This window comes from Papio anubis, chromosome 6 (assembly GCF_008728515.1).
Source record: "Papio anubis isolate 15944 chromosome 6, Panubis1.0, whole genome shotgun sequence".
In the NCBI taxonomy this organism is placed as follows: domain Eukaryota; kingdom Metazoa; phylum Chordata; class Mammalia; order Primates; family Cercopithecidae; genus Papio; species Papio anubis.
In genome coordinates this window covers 57,386,288-57,412,532 of record NC_044981.1, presented here as the reverse complement: position 1 = coordinate 57,412,532, position 26,245 = coordinate 57,386,288, and the positions used below count along the sequence as shown (strand labels likewise).

Genomic DNA, 26,245 nt, shown 5'->3' with positions numbered 1-26,245 from the left:
TAGTATACAGAAAAATATTGCATTTCTATATAATAGCAATGCATATTCCAAAAATTAAATTATGAAACTATTTATAATAATATCAATAATAAGAGTAACATTCCTAGGAATAAATTCAACAAGAGATGTATAAGGCACATGCAATGAAAACTAAAGAATATCACTGAAAAAAATTAGAAACCTATAAATAATGGAAAAGTATAACATTTATATATCAGAATATTAATACACTTGACCTTTGAATAACATAGGTTTGAACTGTGTGGGTTTACTTATATGCTGATTTTATCAATAAATGTATTTTAAAATATTTGGAGATTTGCAACAGTTTGAGAAAACTCCAGATTAAACCATATAGCTTAGAAATATCAAAAAAATTAGGCATGTCATCAATGCATAAAATGTGTGTAGATACTAGTCTACTTTATAATTTACTACCATAAAATATACTCAAATTTATTATAAAAGGTAAATTTATCAACATTTACTCACATAAACACAGACCATGATACCATTCTCAATTGAGAGAAATGTAAACAAACATAAAATCCTAAGTGCATAAAATTAATGGCAGTACACACTATCCTATTGTAATAATTTTATAGCCATTTCCTTGTTGCTATTGCAGTGAACTCAAATGTTGAAGGTATCCATTTTACATGTTGTGTAATGTTAATCATCTCTGCATGAGCAATTTGTCTCTCAACAAAATTGCATATTCCAGTGAAAAGTGATCTCTCACTGTTCTGGTGTATTTCTCATTGTGTTAAATGCAATATCATAAACCTTGAATGACACCATGAGACCTATATGAACTGCCACTAGTGATCCTGGAAGTCCTCTCAGAAAGCAAAGAAAAGCCATGATATTACAAAAAAAAAAATAATAATAATAACTTGATATATACTGTGATTGAGTCCTGTAGCTGCAGTTGCGTGCCATTTCACATAGACTATTCATCTTCTAAATAGAGACATAAACTTATGGATGGATACATGTTGTAAATTACTACAAATGTATTTTCTGTTCCTTATGCTTTTGTTAGTAACATTTTCTTTTCTTCAGCTTATTTTTTATCAGAATATAGAATATAACACATATAACATACAAAGTATGAGTTAATCAACTGTCTATGTTATCGGTAAGGCTTCCAGTCAACAGTAGGCTATTAGTGGTTAAGTCTTTGGGGACTCCAAAGTTATATGCAGATTTTTGACTACACAAGAGGTCAGTTTCCCTAACTCCCATGTTGTTCAAGGGCCAATTCTATTGCTAAGATGACAAATTCAATCCAATCTCTATCAAAATCCCTAGTATCATTTTCCAGAAATTTACAAGCAAATCATAAAATTTTTGGATTGAAATATAAATAGCCAAAACAATCAGGAAAATGAAAAACAAATTTAAAGAACTCAAACTGTTAATTTCAAAATATACTACAAAGCTACAATATTCAAGATGGTTTAGTATTAGCATAAAGATAAAAACAAAGACTAATGGAATAGAATTGAGATTTCAGAAATAAATCCATAAATCTGTGGCCAACTGATTTTTTTATAGTAATACCAAGATCATTCAATAGGGAAAGAATAGTGTTTTCAACAAATGATACTGGGAAAACTGATTAGTCACATGTCAAGCAATGAAGTTGGAGCAGTACCTCACACCATACACAAAAACTAATTCAAAATGGATCATAGATCTTAATATATGAGTTAAAACTATATGATTCTTGTAGGAAAACATAGGAGTAAATCTAGATTAGGCAGTGCTGTTTTAGATATGACACCAAAATCACAGGCAACAAAATAAAAAGGATTAGACTACTAAATTTTTTTAAACAGTTTATGCTATAAATGACAGTCATCAAGAAAATGAAAACACAGCCCAAAGAATAGAAGAAAATATTAGCAAATCTTGTATCTGATAAGGGTCTTATAGCCAGAACATGTAAATAACTCATATCTCAGTAAGAAAAAAAAAAAAGCTAAAACTGGATATATAATCTGCATAGACATTTATCCAGGTAAGTATACAAATGGTCGATAAACATATGAAAAGATGTTCAATATCATTTTCCATCAGTCGACTTCAAATCATAACAACTTCACATCCAACTAGGATTACTACAATCCAAAAACCAACAATTACAAGTGTTGACCAGGATGTGGAAAAATGATCCCACATGCATTACAGGTGGGATTGTTAAATGTTGCAGCCACTTTGGAAAACAACTGGATGGTTCTTCAAAATGTTAAACTTAGAATTCCCGTATAATCCAGCAATTCTAACTCTAAACATAAGAGATAAAAGCATTCAACTCACACAAAAAGCTGTACACAAAATTTCCTAACAACATTATTATAATAGCCACAATGTGGACACAACTCAAGTGTCCACTGTTAAATAAATAGACAAACTAAATCCACATAATTGAATATTTTTAGCAATAAATAAATAAAGTTCCAACACGTGCATGAACCTAAAAGACAGTAGGCTAAAGGAAAAGCCACATGTTGTATGACCATATTTAAATAAAATGTGCAGACTAGGTACAGCTAAGCAAATGTATAGAGATGGAAGTAGATTAATGGATGTTTAAGTGTAGGGGTCCAATGGGTAGTAACTAAGTATTAAGTATGGGATTCTTTTACAGAGGACTTAAACATTCTAAACTTAGATTTTGGCAATGATTGTATAACCCTGTGAACATACTTAAAAAATTGATTGTACACTTTTAATGAATTAATTTTATGGTATGTAAACTATATATCAATACATATGTTTAAAATATTCAAACCAATAGTCTGAGACTTTCTTGAGGGTATATATCATATAATGATGAGTTAGCAGCCATGACAATTTAAATTTATCAGCAGAGCTCTTAAGACAGTCTTTAGTTTGGACAGAGCCTACTGTCTTACTAGAATCATGTACAAACATGAGACACGTTGAGTTTAATATAGAGCATTTCTGTTTCTGGTATAAAAAACTTCTTTTAGAATATGTGGTACCTTTACTATTTTCTAAAACCACTAAGTGGGTATTTAAGGAAAACGTAATGGGTATTAAGAAATTTGGACTCCCCGTTTCGTTTTCTAACAGATCCATATCAGTTTCAGTTGAGCATTTCAGAAAAGCGGATAGGAATACTAACTGGAATTGGGTAAAAAGTAACCTAAGTAATCTGCTCAGTCCCCAATTCTCTATCTAATTGAACAGATTGACAATATTTAAATCAGATGCTAAACAATTTGCTGTTGTTCCTTAAAAGATTAAAGTTAAGTTAAAATTTAAAACTTAAGTTACAAAAATAACTTCTTAATTTACTCCTACTGCTGAATTAATATTTAACCTTAGGAAACTAGAGGCGTATCTTTTTTATAATGGTTAGAACTGTCTGTATGGTGTGCAAGAAAATAATAAACAATACTATAGTTAATTTTTAAGCAGCCCAAACCTTGAATAATCTAGATACATCCAGGAAAAAAAAAAAAATGTTTCAGTTGGAAATGAATTTGTATTTAGAATGTAAATTCCATAGAGCCAATGATTTTCCTTTCATTTGCTTCTATGTCCCCTAGAAAAGTACCTATCACATAATGTATGCTCAGTAAGCCCCTCTTGATGGATTAATTTGTCCTTATCAAACATAAGCATATGTATTTATTTCATGAAATTATATAGAGATGGAAAACTTCTTTAAAGAACAAACATCTCTAGTTTGCACATGTAAGCACAGCATACAAGGGACTTATGTTATGTGACATTTAAATAAAAGATTTACTTGGAAAGCCAAGATTTCATCTGATGCAATAATGAAAAATCTGATAGCTCCGTTATGGCTCATTTAAAGAAAGTCAAAATCCTAAAATATAAGAGTGCAGTTGTCATTAAGATGTTAGTTTTATGACTATTTGAAAGGCTACAGAAATATCTGTTAAGTATTAAAAGGGCAAAGATTTAGATAAAAATAGAATTGTGCAGCCACATTTCACTGTACTGAGTGTACATTAAGTCTTGTACCTCTACAGATGATTTTATGAACTGTATAGCACTCTAGAAACATTTGTATTCAGACAATTGGATATGCTGAAAAAAATTAGAGTTTGGTTTTGAGCTGTAGTTATAATAAAGATTAGGGGTGTGTGTTAATGTAACAGTTTTTACTTAACAATGATATGTTAAATGAATCTTTTTAAATACAAACTTGAGTTTGGAGAATGTAGCCCAATACAGTTGCATAAATATGGCAAAGACGTGTCTTTGAACACATTTAAAGATTCTCCACACAGGATGAAATTCATTTAAAACATGACCAAATTCTCTTTAGACGTCTCTATGAAAGAAAAATGTGATTAACATACACAATAATGCGGAAACATAGTAAAGAATTGTTTATAGCAGAATGAATGGTACATGAATTATGTATGTGTTGATATTCTTAAAATTCATGTTGAATCATTTTTATCAACATATTCTCATTTCTTTGTTATTTCTGTAAAACATGGATCATTCTGTAAAGTATATGATTTTAACATAGACCATGTTATTTTGAAACATCTGGGGCATATATCGATTAAGCACAGAATATATCTAATCAACAGATTTGAAAGGACCCACATTTTCATACTTAGTATGAATGGATTTTATTATCCAACTATGTGTACATTCTTCAAATTCAAGTGTTTTCTTCAATAGAGCAATGCCAGGTGAGATTTTTGGGTCTTATAGCAGACAAGAGCAATTGTTTTTAATACTTCTGGTAGATATTTCTCTTTTAAATTTGTTTTAGTTCATATATACACACACACACACATATATATATATAGAAAGAGAGAGAGAGAGAAAGAGGGAGAGAGAGACACCTTTACTGTTTCATTTTGTAATGTTATACAAATTATGAGATTAAGTGTATTGTAAGGTTGGTATCTTAGCCTAGAATCATCATTTTTCCTAATTGCCAAATCCAATGAATTATTTCACTTTTTTTCAAACTCAAAATTACTCCAATCTATAGCCTTTGCTGTCATGATTGTTTCCAGATTTCTATAGTTCTTTATGTAGTCTTCCAATCCTCAAACTGCAGTCAGACTTTAAATTTACATTTAAAGTCAGCTTTAAAGGTAAATGTTAATCATACCACAGCCTACTTCCCACTCACCCCAAGCCCATCCCTCAATTCAAACCCTTCAATTGAGCTACATTGTTTTTACCTAAAGATCCAAATTTTCAACAGGGTCAATAAGTTCCTGAATATTTTTTTTCTGTATCACCCCTTCAAAATGAATTACTTTCCATTTATCAAATTTGTTATGCTCTTGGAGTTTCTCACATGTTATTCCTTATGCCAGGAAAGTCCCCATCAGTGCCCTTCTCTCCTGTCCCTGCCCCAACTTCTCATACATCTTAAACGCTAGAGAAATGCTTCCTTTCTGGGGAGGGTTTCCTGCTGATTCTGGTTATACATTCCCATAGAATTCTAGACTTTACCTTGCATATAGCTAGGCACATAATTGTCATATGATACATACTTGCTGATTAACTGATTTATAATTTTTTTTCCTTTTTTTTTTAATTTTGTATTCTTCTAGAAATTATTTACCCTTCCTCCTTATTTTTTCTTCAAATATACGTGTTCCTCAAATTTGTCTCCTATGCTATCCTTCTCCCTTAGCAATTTCATGACTTGAAATAGTACCCCTGTATAGAAAATTACTACATATATATTTTCATCTTAGATTTCTCTCTCAAGGTCTACCCATACATGACTGCTAGGTTTCTTCACTTGGAAGGCATCTGAAATTGAATATACTCCAATTTTTTCTCCAACATTTTTGTTCCTATATTCCGTAATTGTATTAATGGTACACTACCTTTCCAATCACCTGTGATTAGAATTTATTTTGATTACTGCTTCACACTACTCTCTTCATATTCCCTCCAACTTAATATAATAAATTACCATGTCTTATTGAGGGTACTTCCTCAGTCTCACCTTATCTCCTTTTCTTTCTTCTGTGGTCATCATTCTGCTTCATGTTCCCATTATCATTTATTGAGCTTACACCAAGCGACTTCTAGTGGGCTCTGCCATCTTTAGCTTTTTCCTGCTTCACTGCATCTGTCCCATATGTTTTCCCTTTTTGGAACTTGTGTCTGTCACTGCCTTTTTCCATGCCCAGCTTCCAGCTCCCTATTCAGTGCTCAGTGCTCAACACACAAAAAAACTTTCTAACTTTTCTATATGGAAATAAATTTTTTCTTCCTTTGAATTCTCATAGCACTTAATCTGTACTTCTTCTATGGCACTATTAGTTTTTTTGTTTAAACTACAATTTAATTGTTTATGTACAGCCCCTTTCCCCTCAGTGGAGTTCTAAGTTTTCTGAAAGAGGTATTTATGTTTGGTTCTTTCATAAATTTACTGAGTCTCAGGTGTTAAGAAAATGTGGTTACTAGTGAGTGACTGAATTGATTTTTATATGAATTTTACATAAATATTTTATTTTATATAAATGTATCTATTGAATAAAATTATATTTGTGGTAATATATTGATATTCACTTTAATGGTCAATTCTAAATCACTCTGCTTTTCTTCTCTGTTTTCTTCAATACTCATCATTGTCTATTTTGCTACATTAGAATTAGTTTTCTTTGGTAGAAACCTCTGTAAATTCCAAATGAAATTAATTTTACAGGCATAGCTTGATGTTTTCGCAGTAGAATAAAACAATGTTCTACTCTATTCTAGTAAAACTTCAGTCCCTTGCTCACCAATGTTTTTTGATGATTGCTACTATGAATACCTGAAGTGTTGTCATTTCCTCTCTATTTATACAAGAAGAATATTTTTGATCTGTGACTATGGTCTCACTTAGTGCAATCTGCCCCAAATAGCTTTAATTTGTTTTAATGGCAACAAACACAAGGATAGAGCACTAAAGTATGATTTAATGTTGAGTTCCCAAAGCACAGAACAGTCGCTCTGTGAATTCCTACTGATTAAAAAGGGGATCCATTCCCAAATCAGGAATGTGATGGACATGAAAGTAGCATTCCAATATTTTCAAGTGTTAGGAGAAAAGGAATTTGAGTGTCAAGGAATGAAGGAATTCAAAAACAGCTGTATCAAATGAAAAATGAAGCCTTCTCTCTGCAGGAAAGACTGGCAGGTCAGGAATTGCTCACAGGTGATGCCAGTGAAAAACACTGGCCTTGCATCACATAGCAGATACAGTTTCAGTGCCCACACAAAGTGAAATACGAGTAGGTGGATTGCCTATCTTCTTAGAGAAAGCACAGAGTTGATGGAATTAGTTTATAAACATGTGACCAGAAAAATGCCATGTGTAAAAAAAGAAACGGTTTTTTTAATGTGAGTATTAATGAAATAATATCATGAAGAATTTTAAAATGTATATGCCAAATATTATTGATGTGACTTAATTTTAAACTGTTCTTGGCTAAACTATCTTAAAAATGTCTCTAAAATATTTTTCTTAAAATGGCCTGACACTTATGATAAGCACTTGTTTTGCCACCCATTACATTTTGTTGCTTTTCAAATCCATTGAAATACATTATTTTGGTTTATTTTACTTGTAACACAATTTAAATATTTGCTTTTAGAAAAAAAGTCAAAAATGATTAAAATTGCCCAAAAGACTTTTTTTAATAGACATGTTATTATAAAACAACTGTTTAATGACAAGCATAAATGAATTTGACTTATACAAATTTAATTGTCTTAACACACATGTGAATAAAATACCTGGAAATTATTTGAAGATACTTAATGCACTGAAAACACAGCTGTATTCACTCTGTTAAGCCTTAAGAATCTTAGACATTCCTAAGTTACTAAATTATCGTTAAATATTAAAGACACTGGTGTGTAGTGTTTGATTTGTTTTCTGTCTTCAAAAGAGGTTTACTTTTAAGAAGAGGTTAGAACCAATTGCTGACTGTGAACTGATAATTCACCTGTCATGATTATGTCAATTGGTTTTGTTTGAAGGGGAACTGAGCATAGGTTGAAAGTAGATGGAAAAAATCTTATTAGAACAACTTTTGTGTTGACTAGTTTCAGTTTATCTTAAAATAAATTTCCAAGAACTAAGAACAGCATCAGAAATATGTAACCAGCTTTGTGATTACTTCTAATGCTTTATCTGACATAGAAATGGTATCTGATCTTTCATGGTTTTCCATGAAAGCCTTCTGAGCCTTTCCAGAGTGTTGTCTCCAAAAACTCCAGAAATTGTGGAAGGGATAGAATCACATAAATAGACTTAAACTGTGACAAGTAAATACTTTTGAGCAAGGACAAATGGTAGATTGTACTTTTATAAATTTTACAACACACACATTAAAAGAAAGGTTGCTTACTTAAAATACTTTTTTATTGTTAATGTTGCTCATAAAAGCTCATAAAAGCTAACTTTCTCTCACTTTGTGAAACTCAGTTTCTGATTATACAACATCTTCATTCTACTGGCTCTTCATGTTCTATTTTAATAGTTAGAGTGTGTAAAAGAATTTAAGGGCATGATTCTTTTGCAGCTTCACAGTTTGGTTTCAATTTGATTATTGCTTAGAAATAAAATGACTATTGAAATAGAAGTGTTGGGAAATGTGTCACAAGAATCAAGACAGAGAATAGAAAATTCTGAAAGTAGGTACCACATATTCTGTCAATAACCTGTCCTTAGCCAGGATTGTGTGAAATTTTCTCTTTTCATAGTCTTAAGCATTCTTGGTGGAGATACCACTTTGGATGATTTGGTATTTTTGAGTTTGATGTTTTTCTGTCATCAATAAATACAACTCAATCATGATGTATTTTGTACATACAACAGGCCTTGGCTATGCTACTATTTTGCCAAGTGGGTTTTTTCATGTTATTATTTTTTTTTTTTCTTTAATGAGTGGCTTTGGTCTGTATATTTCCTTTTCTGATTTGGTTTTGGTATGAAGGTTATATTCTCCTGTTGAGTTATTGGATATTTCTCCGTTTTTTTTTTCTCTGGCGCATAGATTGGAATGATATATTTCCTATAAGACTAAAGAGGTCCCTTTGTGCAACTAATGGGACTGGTATTTCTTTGTAGTACATTTCATTATGATTTTATGCTGATTTTATTTTTTAATACATTTTATTATATATATTTAAGGTATACAACATGATGTAATGGGATACATATAGAGAGCAAAATGTTTACTGTAGTGAAGCAAACTGACATATCCATCATCTCACAGTTACCCGTTTTTTTTTTAGTTTTTTGGCAAGTGCAGCCAAAATCTACTTATTTAGGATGAAATCCAAATACAGAACAATTTTATTACCTATAGTCTACATGGTGTACACCAGGGGTCCCCAGTCCCTGGGCTGCAGACCTGTACTGGTCTGTGACCTGTTAGGAACCAGGCCACATAGCAGGAGGTGAGCAGCTAGCAAGCCAGCATTAACGCCTGAGTTCCACCTCCTGTCAGATCAACCCTGGCATTAGATTCTCACAGAAATGGAACCCTATTGTGAACTGCGCATGCCAGGGATCTAGCCTGTGTGTTCCTTATGAGAATCTAATGCTAGATCATCTGAGGTGGACAGTTCCATTTCAAAACACCCCCACCGTCCTCCACCCCCACCAGTGGAAAAATTGTCTTCCATGCAACTGGTCCCTGGTGCCAAAAAGGTTGAGGACTGCCAGTGTATACTCTGTCTCTAGACTTGTTCATCCTACATATCTCCTACATTTTATCCTCTGACTTACATCTCCTTATTTCCACCCCAACCCTGGTAAACGGTTTCATTTTCTCAGTATTTTTTTTCAGATTCCATATATAAATGAGATCATCCCTATTTTTCTTTATGTGTCTGGCTTATTTCACTTAACATATTGTCCTCTAAGCTCATCCACATTGTGGGAAAAATGGCAAGTTCTCATTGTTTTTCAGGCTGAATAATATTCCACTATATTGTTTATTTTTCCATTTGTCTGTCAGTGGACGCTTAGATTGTTTCCATATCTTTAGTATCATGAATAATGCTACAATAAACATTAAAGTGCAGGTATCCTCACAAGGTGACTTTTATTTCCTTTGGTTATATGCCCAGGAGAGGGATTGTTGGGTCATATAGTAGTTCTATTTTTAATTTATTTAGAAACCTTCATAGAATTTTCTGTAATGGATATACCAATCTACATTCCCATGGGCAGTCTACCCTTTTCTTCTCACTCATGTCAAAATTTGATATCTTTTGACTTTTTTGAAACAGCCATCCTGATAAGTGTGAAGTGGTCTCTCATAGTGGTTTTGATTTGCATTTTCTTGATTAATGATGTTGAGCATCTTTTCATATACCTGTTGTTTATTTTTATGATTTCTTTTATTAAGTGTCTATTCAGATCTTTTGCCCATTTTTAAATGTTTTTCTTCCATTGAATTGTCTTAATTCATTATAAATTTTGAATAATAACCCCTTAGTAGATGTGTGCTTTGCAAATATTTTTTTTCCCAATCCCAGAGGCTGTTGTTTCAGTTTGGTGATTGTTTCCTTTACTGTGAAGGGGTTTTTTAGTTTAATGTAGTCCCGTTTATTTGTTTTTGCTTTTGTGGCTTGACCTTTTGGTATGACATCCAAAAATTCTTTACCAAGGCCAACCTTCAGAGGTTTTGAACCTATGTTTTCTCAAAAATAAATCTAAACATATACAGTGGACTGATTTTTTTTTTTTTACAAGGGCACCAATAGAACACAATGAGGAAAGGACAATCTTTGCAATAAATTGTGCTAAAAAAAAGCTGGATTTCTATATGCAAAGAATGAAATTGGACCTTTATCATATATCATATGCAAAAATTAACCCAAAATGGATGAGACCTAAATGTAATAACAGAAACTCTGATGTTATTTCAAAAATATTTTTACATGAGTTTTTATTCTTTCATTTTGTTTTTCACATTCTCAATTGAAATGCTATTTGCATACAATGAAATAATAGTTCCTAAGAGTGCAGCTTGATAAATTTTAATAAAAGTATACCTCTACCTCCAACAAATATAGAGCAATTCTGTCACCCCAGATGTTTGCTTCATGCCACTTTCCAGCCAGTTCAACACCAGGCTCTGTTCCCAGCATACAACCACTCTTATGAACTCTAACACCATATATTATTTTTGCTGCTAGAATTTTGTAATAGTGGAATCTAACATGATGTATTCTTTTATATCTGGCTTCTCAAATGTCTGTTAGATACACCCAGGTTGTTATGTCAATCAGTGGCTAGTTCCTTTCTGTTTATGTATAAACTTGTTTATCCGTTCTTCTAGGACGAGCACTTGTTTACATTTGGCTTAATGGTGATTGTGAATAAAATGTCATGAACATTCACGTGCAAGTTGTTTTTATGAACATATGTTTTTAATTCCCTTGGATAAATACTTAGCAGTTGAATTACTGGATCATAGTGGAACTGTATGTTTAACTTTATAAATAACTGCCAAATCTTAAAATGATACTACTGTATCATTTTAAACTGCCAACAGCAATTGCACTAGTAATTCCACATCTTCTTCAGCATATACCATGAGTTTTCTTTTAGTTTTAGCCATTCCGAGGTATGTGTATACGTGTGTGTGTGATTTACCATTGATTTGATGGAGTTCTTTATAGATTATAGGTATTAATCATTTTTCAGAAGTAAGGAGTGTTTTCTCTCAGCCTGTGGCTTATCTATTCAATATTTAAATGAGTGTTTGCATCAGAAGGAATTTTTTTTTTCTCATTTTTTTTTTTTTTTTTTTTTTTTTTACTTTAAGTTCTGGGATACATGTGCAGAATCTGCAGGTTTGTTACCTAGGTATACGTATACACATGCCATGGTGGTTTGCTGCACCCATCAACCCATCATCTCCATTAAGCATTTCTCCTAATGATATTCCTCCCCTTACCCCCACAGGCCCTGGTATGTGATGGTCCCCTCCCTGTGTCCATGTGTTCTCATTGTTCAACTCCCACTTATGAGTGAGAACATGCGGTGTTTGGTTTTCTGTTCCTATGTTAGTTTGCTGAGAATGATGGTTTCCAGCTTCAACCATGTCCCTGCAAAGGACATGAACTCATCCTTTTTTAAGGCTGTATAGCATTCCATGGTGTATATGTGCTGCCATATTTTCTTTATCCAGTCTCTCATTGATGGGCATTTGGGTTGGTTCCAAGTCTTTTCTATTGTAAACAGTGCTTCAATAAACATGTGTGCATGTGTCTTTATAGTAGAATGCTTTGTAGTCTTTTGGGTGTATACCCAGTAATGGGATTGCTGGGTCAAGTGGTATATCTGGTTCTAGATCCTTGCGGAATCACCACACTGTCTTCCACAATGGTTGAGCTAATTCACACTCCCACCAACAGTGTAAAAGCTTGCCTAATTCTTCACAGTCTCACCAACATCTGTTGTTTCCTGACTTTTTAATAATTGCCATTCTAACTGGCATAAGATGGTACTATCATCAGAGTGAACAGGCAACCTACAGAACGAGAGAACATTTTTGCAATCTACCTGTCTGACAAAGTTCTAATATCCAGAATCTACAAGGAATATAAAAGACAAATTTACAAGAAAAAAGAAATATCATCAAAAAATGGGTGAAGTGTATGAGCAGACACTTCTCAAAAGATGACATTTATGTTACCAACAAACATATGTAAAAAAGCTCATCATCACTAGTCATTAGGGATTTTTTTTTTTTTTTTTTTTAGTGTTCTCTGCTTCCTCGTTAAGTAATCTCTTCTTAGCCTAGGTTCACAAAGGATTTTCTAATGCTTTCTTCTTAGAATCTTTATAATTTTAGTTGTCACATATAGTTCTATGATCAATCTCAAAATAAGATTTGCCTAAGTGTGAAAGAGGTCATGAAAGGTTGTTTTTTGTTTCCTTTTTTGTTTTGTTTTGTTCTTTTTCATACAGATATTTAATTGTTTCAGTACCATTTGTTGAAAACACTTTACTTTTCAAATTTGGTTGCTTTGGCACTTTTGCTGAAAATAAATCAACCACCTATGTATAGTCTTTTTGGGCATTATACTATCCCATGTCTATTTACCTATACATACAACAATCCATACTCCAGTACAAAATTGAATAAATGTGGTAAGAACAGATATCTGTCTTTTTATCCTGGACTTGGGAAAAAAACCTGAGTTTTATATCATTAACTGTGGTGTATTTCTTACTGAGGGATTATGGCGAAAGAAAGAAAGGAAGAAAGGGAAGAAAGAAAAGAAAGAAAGAAAGAGAGAGAGAGAGAGGGAGGGAGGGAAAAATGTGATATAGAAAGCAATTTTACTTAGTCGTGCTTATCATTATTCTTTGTGTTCTCAAGATAGTTTTTGGTGCATTCTATGTTCTTTGTATTTTTTAATTTATTCAATGAATTATGGCACAAATTATTACCTTGGTCATTCAGTTTGGTAATGTTCCTTTAGTAGCTAACATAAATGCTTTCATAACTGCTCTTAGTTCACTTGCTCTTATTCATTTTTCAAGATGATTAAGCAAATTGTGTGGAACCCCAGAATTTTTCATTTAGACAAAGTGTTTTGTATATATGCTCTATAAGTACTGTTTTTAAACTTTTATGTGCTCACATCTTTTATTTACTAATCCTAAAACAACTCTTTAATAGAGACAATGTAAGATTAAAGAATAATTGAGTCCCTTTATTCCTGATTATGAAAGTTGTAATAGAAAGTTATGGACACCAGACAGTGCCTAACAAACTTGAATATCAAATTTTATTTTAGATATCAATTTAAATATCAATTTTAAAATATTGATTGCAAACTTTTACAATTTTGCAGGTTTATAGACTTATGTTAAAATCATCTCTTATTTCAATAATATAATTTGAGAGAAGAAGCCTTTAGAAATTCTGTAAACCAGCATGATTCTCCTTAATTTCTTTCCTTAATAAATGATTCATTTGATTATATATGTAAATGATATTTTCAACATACTTTTGACTTAGGCATTGTTTTAAGAAGAGATATAGCTTTTAAAATGAGTGTTAGATTAGATATCTGAAATGGTTTGGGAGGTGTGTGTGTGTTTATGGCATGACTCTCTTCTCAGTGGTAAAGTTTGAAAAACCTATAACCCATCAATTATTCTTGGTGCAAGTAATCACTTTATTGTACCTTAAAACAGACATTCTATTGATTTTGTTTCCTAGTTCAATTTTGTGGGGAAATTGCTTGGACCAAGAGGAAACTCCTTGAAGAGGCTACAGGAAGAAACAGGTGCTAAAATGTCTATCCTGGGCAAAGGATCAATGAGAGATAAAGCCAAGGTACTGAACTTTGAATCTGACATTTAACACATTCAGGAGGTTACCTATAACACTGATGGCCAAATTTACAAGCACGCCTGAACCGCTCTTTTACCATTTCCTGTGATTTCCGTCTCCTGGGATCACCCTGTGTCACTTTCTGCTATCTCTGCTGTCTTCCTAAAAATCAATTATTGGCCTCCCTTCTTTTTCTTTTCAGAAGTATATTCTGTATTTTCATTTTCTTTAGTCCTTTGTGTAGGTTGCTATCAAATCGTTTCACTTTTTCTGTGTCCTCTGTAGGATGTTTCTATATGTCTGTGTTCATTTTCTTTAATTCCCTGGCTAGTTCCTTTTTCTTTCTTCAATCATATCACCTAATCACATCCATTGTATCATTCTCTCATTTAATCTCTCTGCTCTATTTCACTTAGATCATCTTACCTGAAGCAATTTCAAATACTTATCTGCAAATCTAAAAGAATCCTGCTTATTTCTTGAAATGTTTCAATGATATTAAACAACTCACCTGACCCCCAAAAGAACAATAAGCTAAGAGATATATCAAATTTGATGTTTGAAATGATTTATTTCACATCTGAACTACATTATTTCTTATTTTATAAAGTGTTAGCAATTTTCTCAGTGTTAGAATTCAGTGTTTGGGAGAAATGACAATTTGTAGAGATTTATTCCAAAAGGATCTTTGAGAATTCACTGGGAAAGGCTGGATGTGTTTGGTAATATCATTTGACCAGACCACACTCTTATGACTTGGTAATGTTATTACGGAGAATGAAATGTTCAAATATTTATTTTTGACTATAAGAATCCTTAGAAAATTGCTCAGGAGTCCTGTATCTGCGTTAATGAGACATATTAAATGAGGAAATTTATAGGGTGAAATGTCACTGAGCTGGTGAATATATCATACATAAAGTATCTTTACTGTAATAAGTCTACATTGGGAGTCTGGGCAAAACTCTCTATTTAGGCGCTTTCTCAGAATGGTTCAATAGTCAACTGTAGAAAGTCACAGAAGGAATGATTTTTACTAGCCCTTTCTTTGGGATAACTTTTGATTACTCTATACTGTGTACAATTTCAGCAACAACTACATTCTTGCCAACCCTCCTGCCTCTAGATATCTCTGACGACACTTAAATATTGTAAGTATTTAAGAGGTGAGCGCACCAGCATCTAGACATGAGATAAGCTTTTGTCTCTGCCACAAGTTTAGATTTTCTTTATATAGGAGGAGAAAATGACACATAATAATCTATGCCTGTACTTTCATCTATTCTTTAATATTGTTTTTGTTATGAATTTCCCAAATACTTCATGCTCTTATATTATAAATTTCCTATTGTGCGTTCTTATAGTCTCACACATTCTTTAAGATTTAAATTTGTCATTGTCTCCCCAGCATGGCTTCCCTGAACTCCTAAGTCCTCTTTTATCACTTAACACATTTTACTGTATCTGTTTATCTCCAGGATGGAGAACTGTTCTAGTTAGCTTTGCACATGCAGAATCTCCATGTGGTATTTCTATATCTTTTAAAACAGATGGATGCATATTTTCTATTCTCATATATTTGTACATTTTTTCCTGTTCATAAAGTTTTAAACTAGATTTCTTTTTCCCTATGAGCATGTTAGCTACCAGCAAAAGTATTGGAAAATCCAATAGGAAACAAATTTGCTTCTATTAAGATCCCATTAGGTTTAATTTACTCATATTACCTGTTACTTACAATTCAGTTTCTTAATACTCTTTGCATGATCCATCATGTTTGACTATGATTTGAGCGTTTTCACTTTTTACCAAATTAAATAAAATAAACATATTAAATAATAATAATATATTGCATTGCAAAATATTTTTTTAGAATCTAGATAAGACCTTTTTTTCATTCGTTTTTTATTGTTGTTGTTGTTGTTCCACTTGCTTGCTTTTGAATGATAAGGTCTTAACTTTCTAAAGTATTGGACACCTAGCTGAAATAAAATCACAGGCATGGATATGAAAAATTTACCTTAGTAAACACTTGATTAAAATAAAAAATAAATCCTTGGTAAATTATTGATTATGATGCTGTTATTTTGCCTTTTTGCATCAGGACATGAACAGGAAAGAAGATTTTACATATTTTTTCTAATTATTAAATAACTCACATGAGATTGTGCAATAAAAATGTGTATGTGTGCATACACACAACCATACAAACTGGTATATATTCATGCTTTAATTATTTATTGAACATATTTTGTGTAATTCACAGTTCTAGTTTATATTAATGAATACAAGGTTTTACTCTCTTAGAGTTTACATTCCAATGGGAAAGACAGATAATAAATACATGAATAAATTTTATACTTTTAAGAATTGAGGCTGGGTGCAGTGACTCAAGCCTGTAATCCCAGAACTTTGGGAGGCTGAGACGGGCAGATCACGAGGTCAGGAGATCGAGACCATCCTGGCTAACACGGTGGGAGCCCTGTCTCTACTAAAAATACAAAAAATCTAGCCGGGCGAGGTGGCAGGCGCCTGTAGTCCCAGCTACTCCAGGAGGCTGAGAGGCAGGAGAAATGGCCCTAAACCCGGGAGGTGGAGCTTACAGTGAAGCTGAGATCCAGCCCACTGCACTCAGCCTGGGCGACAGGAACAGACTCTGTCTCAAAAAAAAAAGAATTGATAGCTTTTATGGATTTAAATGAAACAGAAGGAGGGAACAGAAGTTAGTTGTGATGGGAGCAAATTTTGGTACAGTGATGAGTTAGAAAGAACACTGGAAGATGAGAACAAGCCAAACAGAAATATCAAAAAGGAGAGAGAATGCCAAGTGTGAAAGCCCTGAGGGAGAATCTGTACTTTATGTATAACCATAGCTATATCTAAAACTATTATAACAACTATAGCCATATATTCATTTAATAACTCTACTTATTGCCCTTTGGCTACCATCTGATTTCTTTATAGTAAAACTCCCGAAAAGTTATTTGCGATCACTGGCTCGACTTCATTCCCCTCCTCAGCTCTGTGACTGGATCCTCCTGTTCCAGACCTCCAAGCCCAGACTTAGTCTTCAGATTTCTTTGTTTCCTCCATGTTCTTATAGCACTAATGTGCTCTGAACCTCAAATTTATGTCCAGCCTCCAGTCTCCCCCTTAAGTGCTAGATTCTAAATTTATATATTTACCTACTCAACATGTCAATGTGGATGTAACAGGCATTGAAATGTAATATGTCCAAGGACACACACATACATACACACAAATATGTATGGGTATGTATGTTGACAAGGACTCTCCTTGACCAAACTTTAGTCAGGCCTCTCACAACCCTCTTCTCAACTTTGCCTGACTTTACAAAGATTAGCCATGTTTATAATTTAGATCAGCAAGTATTAAGAAGTTCAACATGCAACTGCCAATCTTTTTATCCAACGGAAAAACTAAATAACCGAAGCCACATGAGGGGCTCCTTGTGTGCTTTACAAGGTCTGGGCCAGCACTCTCCTCTGTGGTTTCACAGTTAGGTGACTTTGCAGAATATACTGTTTAATAACATGTTTGCTTCATCTTTCTAAGACATGATAATGCAGATTGCTTTTCTATGTTGAGTATGCTGCTAAGATACTACATGATGTATGTCTTTTTTTCTTTTTCTTTTTCTTTTCTCTCTCTCTCTCTTTTTTTTTTTTTTTTTTTTTGACAGTGTCTCCTTCTGTTGCCCAGGCTGGAGTGCAGTGGTACTATTGTGGTGCAATCACAGCTCACTGCAACTTTGACCCACCGCCAGGCTCAGGGCTCGAGTGATATTTCCACCTCAGCCTCCCAAGTATCTGGGACTGCAGGTGAATACCACCACACCTGGCTAATTTTATTTTATTTTTTGTAGAGATGGAGTCTCATTTTGTTGCCCAGGCTGGTCCTGAACTCCTGGATTCAAGTGATCCTCCTGCCTCAGCCGGAGGTTTAGTTATACCTAGCAAATAAATCTGTAAGCAGAAAAAGAAAACAAAACAAAGTAAAATATAGTAATACTCAAGGTAGCACCAGTAGCAAAATCCTACCATACAGTCATGATTTCTTTCCTGTATTGGTCAGATCCCACAACATATGAACTCACATCCTACTTAAGACCAGCCAGGAATGCTTTCACAGAAGCTACATTTTAAATTGTGAGAAGAAAAAGTATTCTTAGAGAAATCTAGAAAGGAAAATATACAGTATGTATGCAATATTTCAAAATACCTCAGGAAATTAACTAGCAATTTAGAAAGTTCTTTAAAGCCTAAGTCTTCATATACCATATGGCCAGCTGGTTCTAAACAACCACACAGCTGCCGGTTTCACTGGCAGTTGCTTCTGAGCAATCTTCAGGGTAACTTACTGTAGCTTCAGATAGAGTGTTGCTATTTTTGGTGGTGTTGATGGCAAAGACTGGTGAAGGAGAACAGAGGAAGCAGTGGTTCTACAAGCTTATTTTTGAAAACGGCGGCAAACGAACATATTATCTCTAAGAGAAAGGGCTAGAGGAGTTACAGAAAATCAGACAACAGCTGAAGACACCCAGACAAGAGTAAGGAAAATAGGAAAGCTTGAAAGCAAATTTCTCAGACTAACCTATTGTCCTTAAATGGAAATCACAAATGGACATGTTGTGAATAAATTATGTTGTAATGCCAGGTATTTTGGCATTTCTGTTAATAAGCTTGGCTGAAATTACGAAATGGGGTATTAAAGCAGTTTCATGATTCTGTGTTAAAAGTACAGTGCTGTTTGGTGGACTTTAATTTGAAAAATATGTAATACTTCTCAAGGCAAGCTTTTCTGTCTTTGATGCAGTAATAACATGCAGTTTCTATTTTAGAATATTGCTTCTGCATTTTGTGATGACTACTTTAGTAAATTCTTTCTGATTTCATGGCAAATTGATTTTCATCAACAATAAAATCAACAAAAAACCTTCAAAGAGATGTGGCTGCCTAGTGGGCAATGTGAGTGTGAACCTAGCAACAGCCGTCTCTCATCTGGCTTCTGGGCTCTGCCTAACATCAAACAGCGTGATAGTCTCTCAAATCCTGAAGGAGTGAAGTCATGCTCACTGCTTGTCAGTCAGGCTGTGTTACATACACTCCTGTTTCAACGTTGTAATATCTTGAACACCAAAGCAGTTTATAATCCTACAAAATCAAGAGCCCAGACACCCTGACTTTCATTTTAGCTGTGTCTCTAATGAACTGCACAGCAAATCAACAACATTTCTTTCTCAACTGGCCTTCTGAAGAAAAGAATGGCTAACTCATTTTGACTTCCAGCACAGTTAAAGGAATCAGCATAATAACTTGCTTAAATATCATTTGTGTTTGTGACACATAAGCAGAATATTATAAAATACAGATACATGGAATTTTGTTTATATTTGATTCAATCAACTTTTCCGTTTCTCTGATTTGAATTTTAGAGTAGGAGTAACAGACTGAAAGATCCCACCTGAACCATAACTCTTATGATAAGAAACATTGTGTTAAAATATATATATTTGTGGGAATACAGTGAAACTTATGTTGCAATGTTGAACCAATAGATTATTTCAGTATGTGTTATATTTGGAATATACATGACCAAATAATTAAACTAATTAGGTTTGAGTCAAAGAGTGAAATATATCATTATATTTGTGTTTTTTCAAATTAACATCTTCATCTTTTGATGTATGAATAATTTATCATTCAGTGTAGTGTGCCTGTGACCTTAGAATGAAAAAAAAAAATAAAGCCATAAAGTTATCTGGGCTCTATTTCTTCATAAGCTTCAATGACAGAGTATGAGGTAGTAATGTTTTATGAATTTTGAATCAAAGTTATGTATTATCTTAAATCATTAATTTCCTCTCATCTGATTTTATTCACATCTAGACAAATTCCTTTTAATTTTTGTAATTAAGACCTGCTCCTTGGAAACTTTCAGGGACCTAATGTCACAGCCATAAACCAAGTTTAATACACAGAAAACATTTTATTAATGCTACTTGTATAGTAGCTTTTCCTCATTGTCACTTGTCACTCATTATTTGTACTGTGCTCTTATTTCCCTAGAAGAGTGAAATGAGGGAATCATAGAATCGGGGTCTCTCCTACCATATTGCAAGACATTTTTATTTATTAAGCTATTAAAAAAGAATGTGTGAAAATAGAAATTTTTAGACATTTTACATTTATAAACCAGAATTATAATGATGTAGTTCCTTTCTACCACTGAGGATGGTCTATTATTTTTGATCATAAGCTTTACTGCTGATCTGAATTTTTTTTTTTTCTTTTTTTATTGAGACGGAATCTCACTCTTGCTGCTCAGGCTAGAGTGAAGTGGCATGATCTCGGCTCACTGCAACCTCCACCTCGTGGGTTCAAGCGATTCTCCTGCCTCAGACTTCCAAGTAGCTGGGATTACAGGCGCCCATGACCATGCCCTGCTAATTTTCATATACTTAGTAGAGACGGGGTTTCGCCATGTGGGCCAGGCTGGTTTTGAACCCCTGATCTCGGGTGATCCGCCCGCCTCAGCCTCAGAAAGTGCTGGGATTACAAGTGTGAGCCACTGTGCTCAGCCTAAAAATATTATAGTAAAAGTACAAATGCAATATAACCAAAATATATAACCAAAACATAAAATATTCTGGATAGTATTTTAAATTTCACATTCTGTGGAACTTTTGAAAATGGTTGCAAATTATTTGACATTTCTCTTAGAGAGAGATGAATAGGGTCCAGTTCTCTTCCCCTTGAATCTCAATAGTTTCAGTGACTTGCTTGTAACCAATAGAATGCAGAGAGTAATGGTGGTTTGTGATTTTCGGGGCTACATTGGAAGAAGCTGTGCACCTTCTTTCTCATTTGCAGAAACACTCTCTTGGAGTTTAAAGCTGCCTTGCAAAGATTCTGAAAATCCTGATGCTGCTTACTGTGAAGAAAGCCAAAATTACATAGAAAGGCCATGTATAGGTGCCAGTGGGCAGTCCTACTTCAGTCCAGCCTTTGAGTCATCTTAGTGCAGGGTTTACACATGCGAGTAAAGAATTCTCCAAATGATTCCAGTCCTTAGCCATTTGAGTGATCAGCTGCTCAAGTCTTCCTATCCATGGCCCAAAAAATCCTGGAGCAGAGATGCAAGCTATATTCATGGTACACTACCTAAATTTCTGACCCACAGAAACCATGTACATAATAATAATATTAAAATCGTTATTTTAGACCACTAAATGTATCATGGTTAGTTATGCAACAATAAATAACTCGAACACATTACTACTACTTTATATGTAAAATTATATTCTCTTTTTGCATTTCTGCTGCCTTCTAATGGCGATAAGCACAGATTGATCATTTCTAGAGGGATGTGTGTGTGCATGCGTGTGCATGCGTGCATGTGTGTGTGTTGGGTGTTTGTTTTTAGTTTTGTTCTGTTTTGTTTTTTATTGTATTGTATTTACAACTTATTTTGAATTTGCCTCTCCTACCATCAAATAATTAAAGCGCATGTCAACATTTTATTTAAAACTTGTCAAAGAAAAGGCTTCCAAGAGAGGCAATTTAAACATTTCTTCTTGGTAGAGACTTTTTATGAGATACTAGACATCAAAAATAGAAAGCTCTAGTTTTAAAAGCATTAGGTTAGTCATAAAGCTGGTTTAAAGTCTTTCTGTTTTTGGATGTCTGATTTAATGTCACAAGACGCAAGGTTAATTGGGCAGGTGATTCCAATTTCTCTGTAAGTCTTCTTAATTTTACTACAACTTCACAAAGCAAGTGTTCTAGCATTTTATCAGGGATGCTAGATGGATCCCAAAAGGGAAAGTAAATGGCACCACACAGAAAGTACTGCCTCAGACCAAGACTGGGAGAGTTTTTATTACTTAGTCTCTCCTTTTGAATATTTTAGATTGTTAAAGATTTGTCTTGGTCAACAAAATGTTCAATATGGTGTTTTTGTGAGGAGACTGTTAACTGAGTTTGTTATGTCATTAGTCATTTCTCACATTTTATTGAAGGAAGAATTTAGATATGAGATCAGTTTATGCAACACCTAGACCAAGATTACTGGGAATATATGTACCCATTGACATGATTTACTTAGATCAGATTGTTATATCAGAGAAAAATGAGAGAATCCAAAGGCAATTTTGTTTAGAAAGATGTATTTGTATTCTATTAATAGATACACATATATATATTTAGTACCACATACATATTATTTAGCGGATAATCTCTCTCTCCATACACCATACATATATATGAATTTTGAATGAAATTCAAAATTATATGAAATTATTTATATATAATATATATTATATATGTATAATATAATATACATTATATATTATGTATATGTATAATATATAATATACGTATAATCTAATATACATATATTATATATGTGTGTATAATATATGATTATAAATATATAATTATATAAATACATATATTTTATATATATATATATATCTGCTGTCCTCTAATGGTGATCAGTGCAGACTGATAATTTCTAGAGGGGTATGTGTGTGTGCACGTGCGTGTGTGTTTGTATGTTTGCCTGTGTATCTATATAGATATGTACATGTTATTTTATTTAATAGAAAGCACTGATTAAAACATCCATAGTTGTATAAAACACCCATAGTTGTATAGCGAGCAAATCTAGAGCATGTATAATTTCTCAAGTTCTGCATTGCATATTTTACTTTTTAAAAATATTAAAATTTACTTAATATTTTATACTGGATTCTATCTTTGCTTTGCCTACAAATTCAGTAACCAAAGCAAAGACCCATATTAATAAGTTACTGTTTTAATAGAATTCAATATTAGAAAGAACATTTACTTAAATAGCTCTATTTTGCTTGTTGTAACATATAATACATTATTAATTAATGGATAATTTTAATGTCAAACCCTGTGGGAATGGTTATTGAAAAAGCAAAATAATAATGATATTTAATCTCATAGAAAAATCTTCAATGCAAAGATTATTGTTGTTATTATTTGTATGTTTTTTGAAAGATTCCATTAAATGTTTATTTTAATAGTTGAAATGACCCCAATATAAGCCATATTTTTTAAAGAGAAACTTGGACAACTTGTTCTAGTACAGCTTGGGGAATTTGGAGGTACAGTTAAGAGGATAATGGGCCCAGAGTGGGAATGTTAACGAGAAAAATTCTGCACTTAACTCAAGTGCATCATCAGCACTAATTTAGATTCTGAATTTCATTAGTTGCAGTGATGTTTATTTGACAGTGTTCTATTTTCTTATCAGTTTTTTAAATTCACAAGTCATTCAAAAGTTGAATAGTAATCTATTTTTATCAGTCATAAATATCTGAATCATTCCTTAGTTGAATAGAGTTGTCATGAATGCTTGAAAATTTGTTTGGGCTCTTCACAATCATTGTTAAACAGCAGAAAACTGTTTTCTGGCTTTAGTTAATGACACTAAACAGAGCTCAAAGAAAAACCAAAAAAGAAAAAAAAAATCAGCAGCTTCTCAATCTAATCAACAACAACACTGCAGAGTTTACTTTTGTTTTCTGGGTGTATGGGTTCACCAAGAGGGAAGTCAAAAACACTGAGGAAAATGAAATGCCAGGGATACAAATACAAATTTACATATTTTGCTATAAACGCAATCAGTTGCACCACTTGATTTTTTTTTTTGCAGCAGGACAGTGTTTTATGCACTTCCAGGGTGCATATATTAAAAAAATTAATTAATTTATTATATATATAAATATATTTAAACATATAAATATATATTTTATAATATTTAAATATATGTACACATATATTTAAATATATAAATATATATATTTTTGCTTAATTATTCTGGCTAAAGGTTTGTCAATTTGTTTTTAACTTTTCAAAAAACCAACTTTTTATTTCACGGACATTTCATATAATTTTCTTCATTTCAATTTCAATTATTTCTGCTCTCTTGATGATGGGTTCAAGCAATTCTCCTGCCTCAGCCTCCCTTTTGTTTGTCTTGGAAAGTCGTTATTTCTCCTTCATATTTGAAGATATAATCTTATAGGGTAAAAGTGTTTTCCCTTCAGCACTTCAAATAGGTTATGCCAATCTCTTCTGGCCTATATGATTCCCACTGAAAAGTCTGTAGCCAGATGTATTTGAGCTCCATTGTATGTTATTTGTTTATTTTATCTTGCTGCTTTAGTAGCTTTACTTTATTCTTGATCTTTGGGAGTTAATTATTAAATGCCTTCAGGTAATCTTCTTTTGGTTAAATCTGTTTGGTGTTATATAACCTTCTTGTATTTGAATATTTATATCTTCCTCTAGGTTTGGAAAGTTCTCTGTTATAATGCCTTTGAATAAACTATACCCTTATCGCTTTCTGTACCTCCTCCTAAGACCAATAACATTTTGCCTTTTTGAAGATGTTTTCTAGAACCTATGGTTGTGGTTGTTTGTTTTTATTCTCTTTTCTTTTGTCTCCTCTGTTTGGGTATTTTCAAATAACCTGTGCTCAAGCTCACTAATTATTTCTTCTGCTTAATCTATTTTGCTATTAGAAGACTGATGTATTCTTTAGTATGCCAGTTGCATTTTTCAACTCCAGAATTCTGCTTGATTCATTTTCATTATTTCAATCCCTTGTTAAATTAATCTGATAGAATTCTGAATTCCTTTTCTGTGTTATGTTGAATTTCATTGAGTTTCCTCAACACTGCTATTTTGAATTCTCTGTCTGAAAGGTCACATATCTCTGTTTCTCCAGGATTGATCTTTGGTTCCTTATTTAGTTCATTTGGTGAAGTCACATTTTCCTAGATGGTGTTGATGATAGTAGATATGCTTTGGTGTCTGGGCACTGAAGAGTTAGGTATATATTATAATCTTCACTATCTGGGTTGGTTTGTACCTGTCCTTCTTGGGAATGCTTTCCAGATATTTGAAAATACTTGGATTTTGTGATATAAGTTTTTTCTGTTTTTGTGGGTACCCCAAGCCCTATAATGCTGTGGTTCTTGCAGACTCATAGAGGTACCATCTTGATGGTTTTATTAGTCAGGGTTCTCTAGAGGAACAGAATTAATGAAATATATTTACATATTCATATATATATGAATATATATGCGAGTTTATTAAGTTTATGTATATATATGTGTGTATATATGGGTGTGTGTGTGTGTGTGTGTATATATATATATGAGTTTATTAAGTATTAACTCACATGATCACAAGGTCCCACAATAGGCCATCTGCAGGCTGAGAAGCAAGCAGAGCCAGTCTCAGTTCTGAAACTGAAGAACTTCAAGTCCAGTGTATGAGGGCAGGAAGCATCCAGCATGGGAGAAAGATATAGTCTAGGAGACTAGGCCAAACTCTCTTTTCACATTTTTCTGCCTGCTTATATTCTAGCTGCGCTGGCAGCTGATTAGATTGTTCCTACCCAGATTAAGGGTGGATCTGCCTTCCCCCGCACTGACTCAAATGTTAATCTCCTTTGGCAGCACCCTGTCACACCTAGGATCAATACTTTGTATCCTCCAATCCAATCAAGTTGACACTCAGTATTAACAATCACAATGGTCTTGGAACAGATCCAGGAGAATTCTCTGGATTACCTGGCAGAGACTCTTGTTCTCTTCCTTTACTTTCTCCCAAACATGCAGAATCTCTGTCTCTCTTCTAAACCACCTAAAGCTGAGATTGGAGTGACACAAGCACCCCTGTGGCTACCACCACTATGACTATGTGGGGTCAAACCCGAATCGCAAGGTGCTAGATCTTGCCTATGGCCTTCTATAACCACTTTTTGGCTACTGACTATGTTTGCTCAAGGCTCTGGGGTTCTATAATCAGCAGGTGGCAAAGCTCACC

At 33.3% G+C, this 26,245-nt stretch overlaps 1 protein-coding gene across 12 annotated transcripts in view; it reads left to right on the top strand.

Annotated features, from left to right (window-relative positions):
- The window catches only part of KHDRBS2 (KH RNA binding domain containing, signal transduction associated 2), a 631,237-nt gene that overhangs the window by 228,251 nt on the left and 376,741 nt on the right, over positions 1 to 26,245 (top strand). For all 12 annotated transcript variants that reach the window (XM_017957975.3, XM_017957976.3, XM_017957970.3 and 9 more), the window contains exon 3: positions 14,241 to 14,357. In XM_017957975.3, coding sequence (XP_017813464.2) covers positions 14,241 to 14,357 — 117 coding nt within the window. The remainder of the gene's footprint in view (positions 1 to 14,240; positions 14,358 to 26,245) is intronic.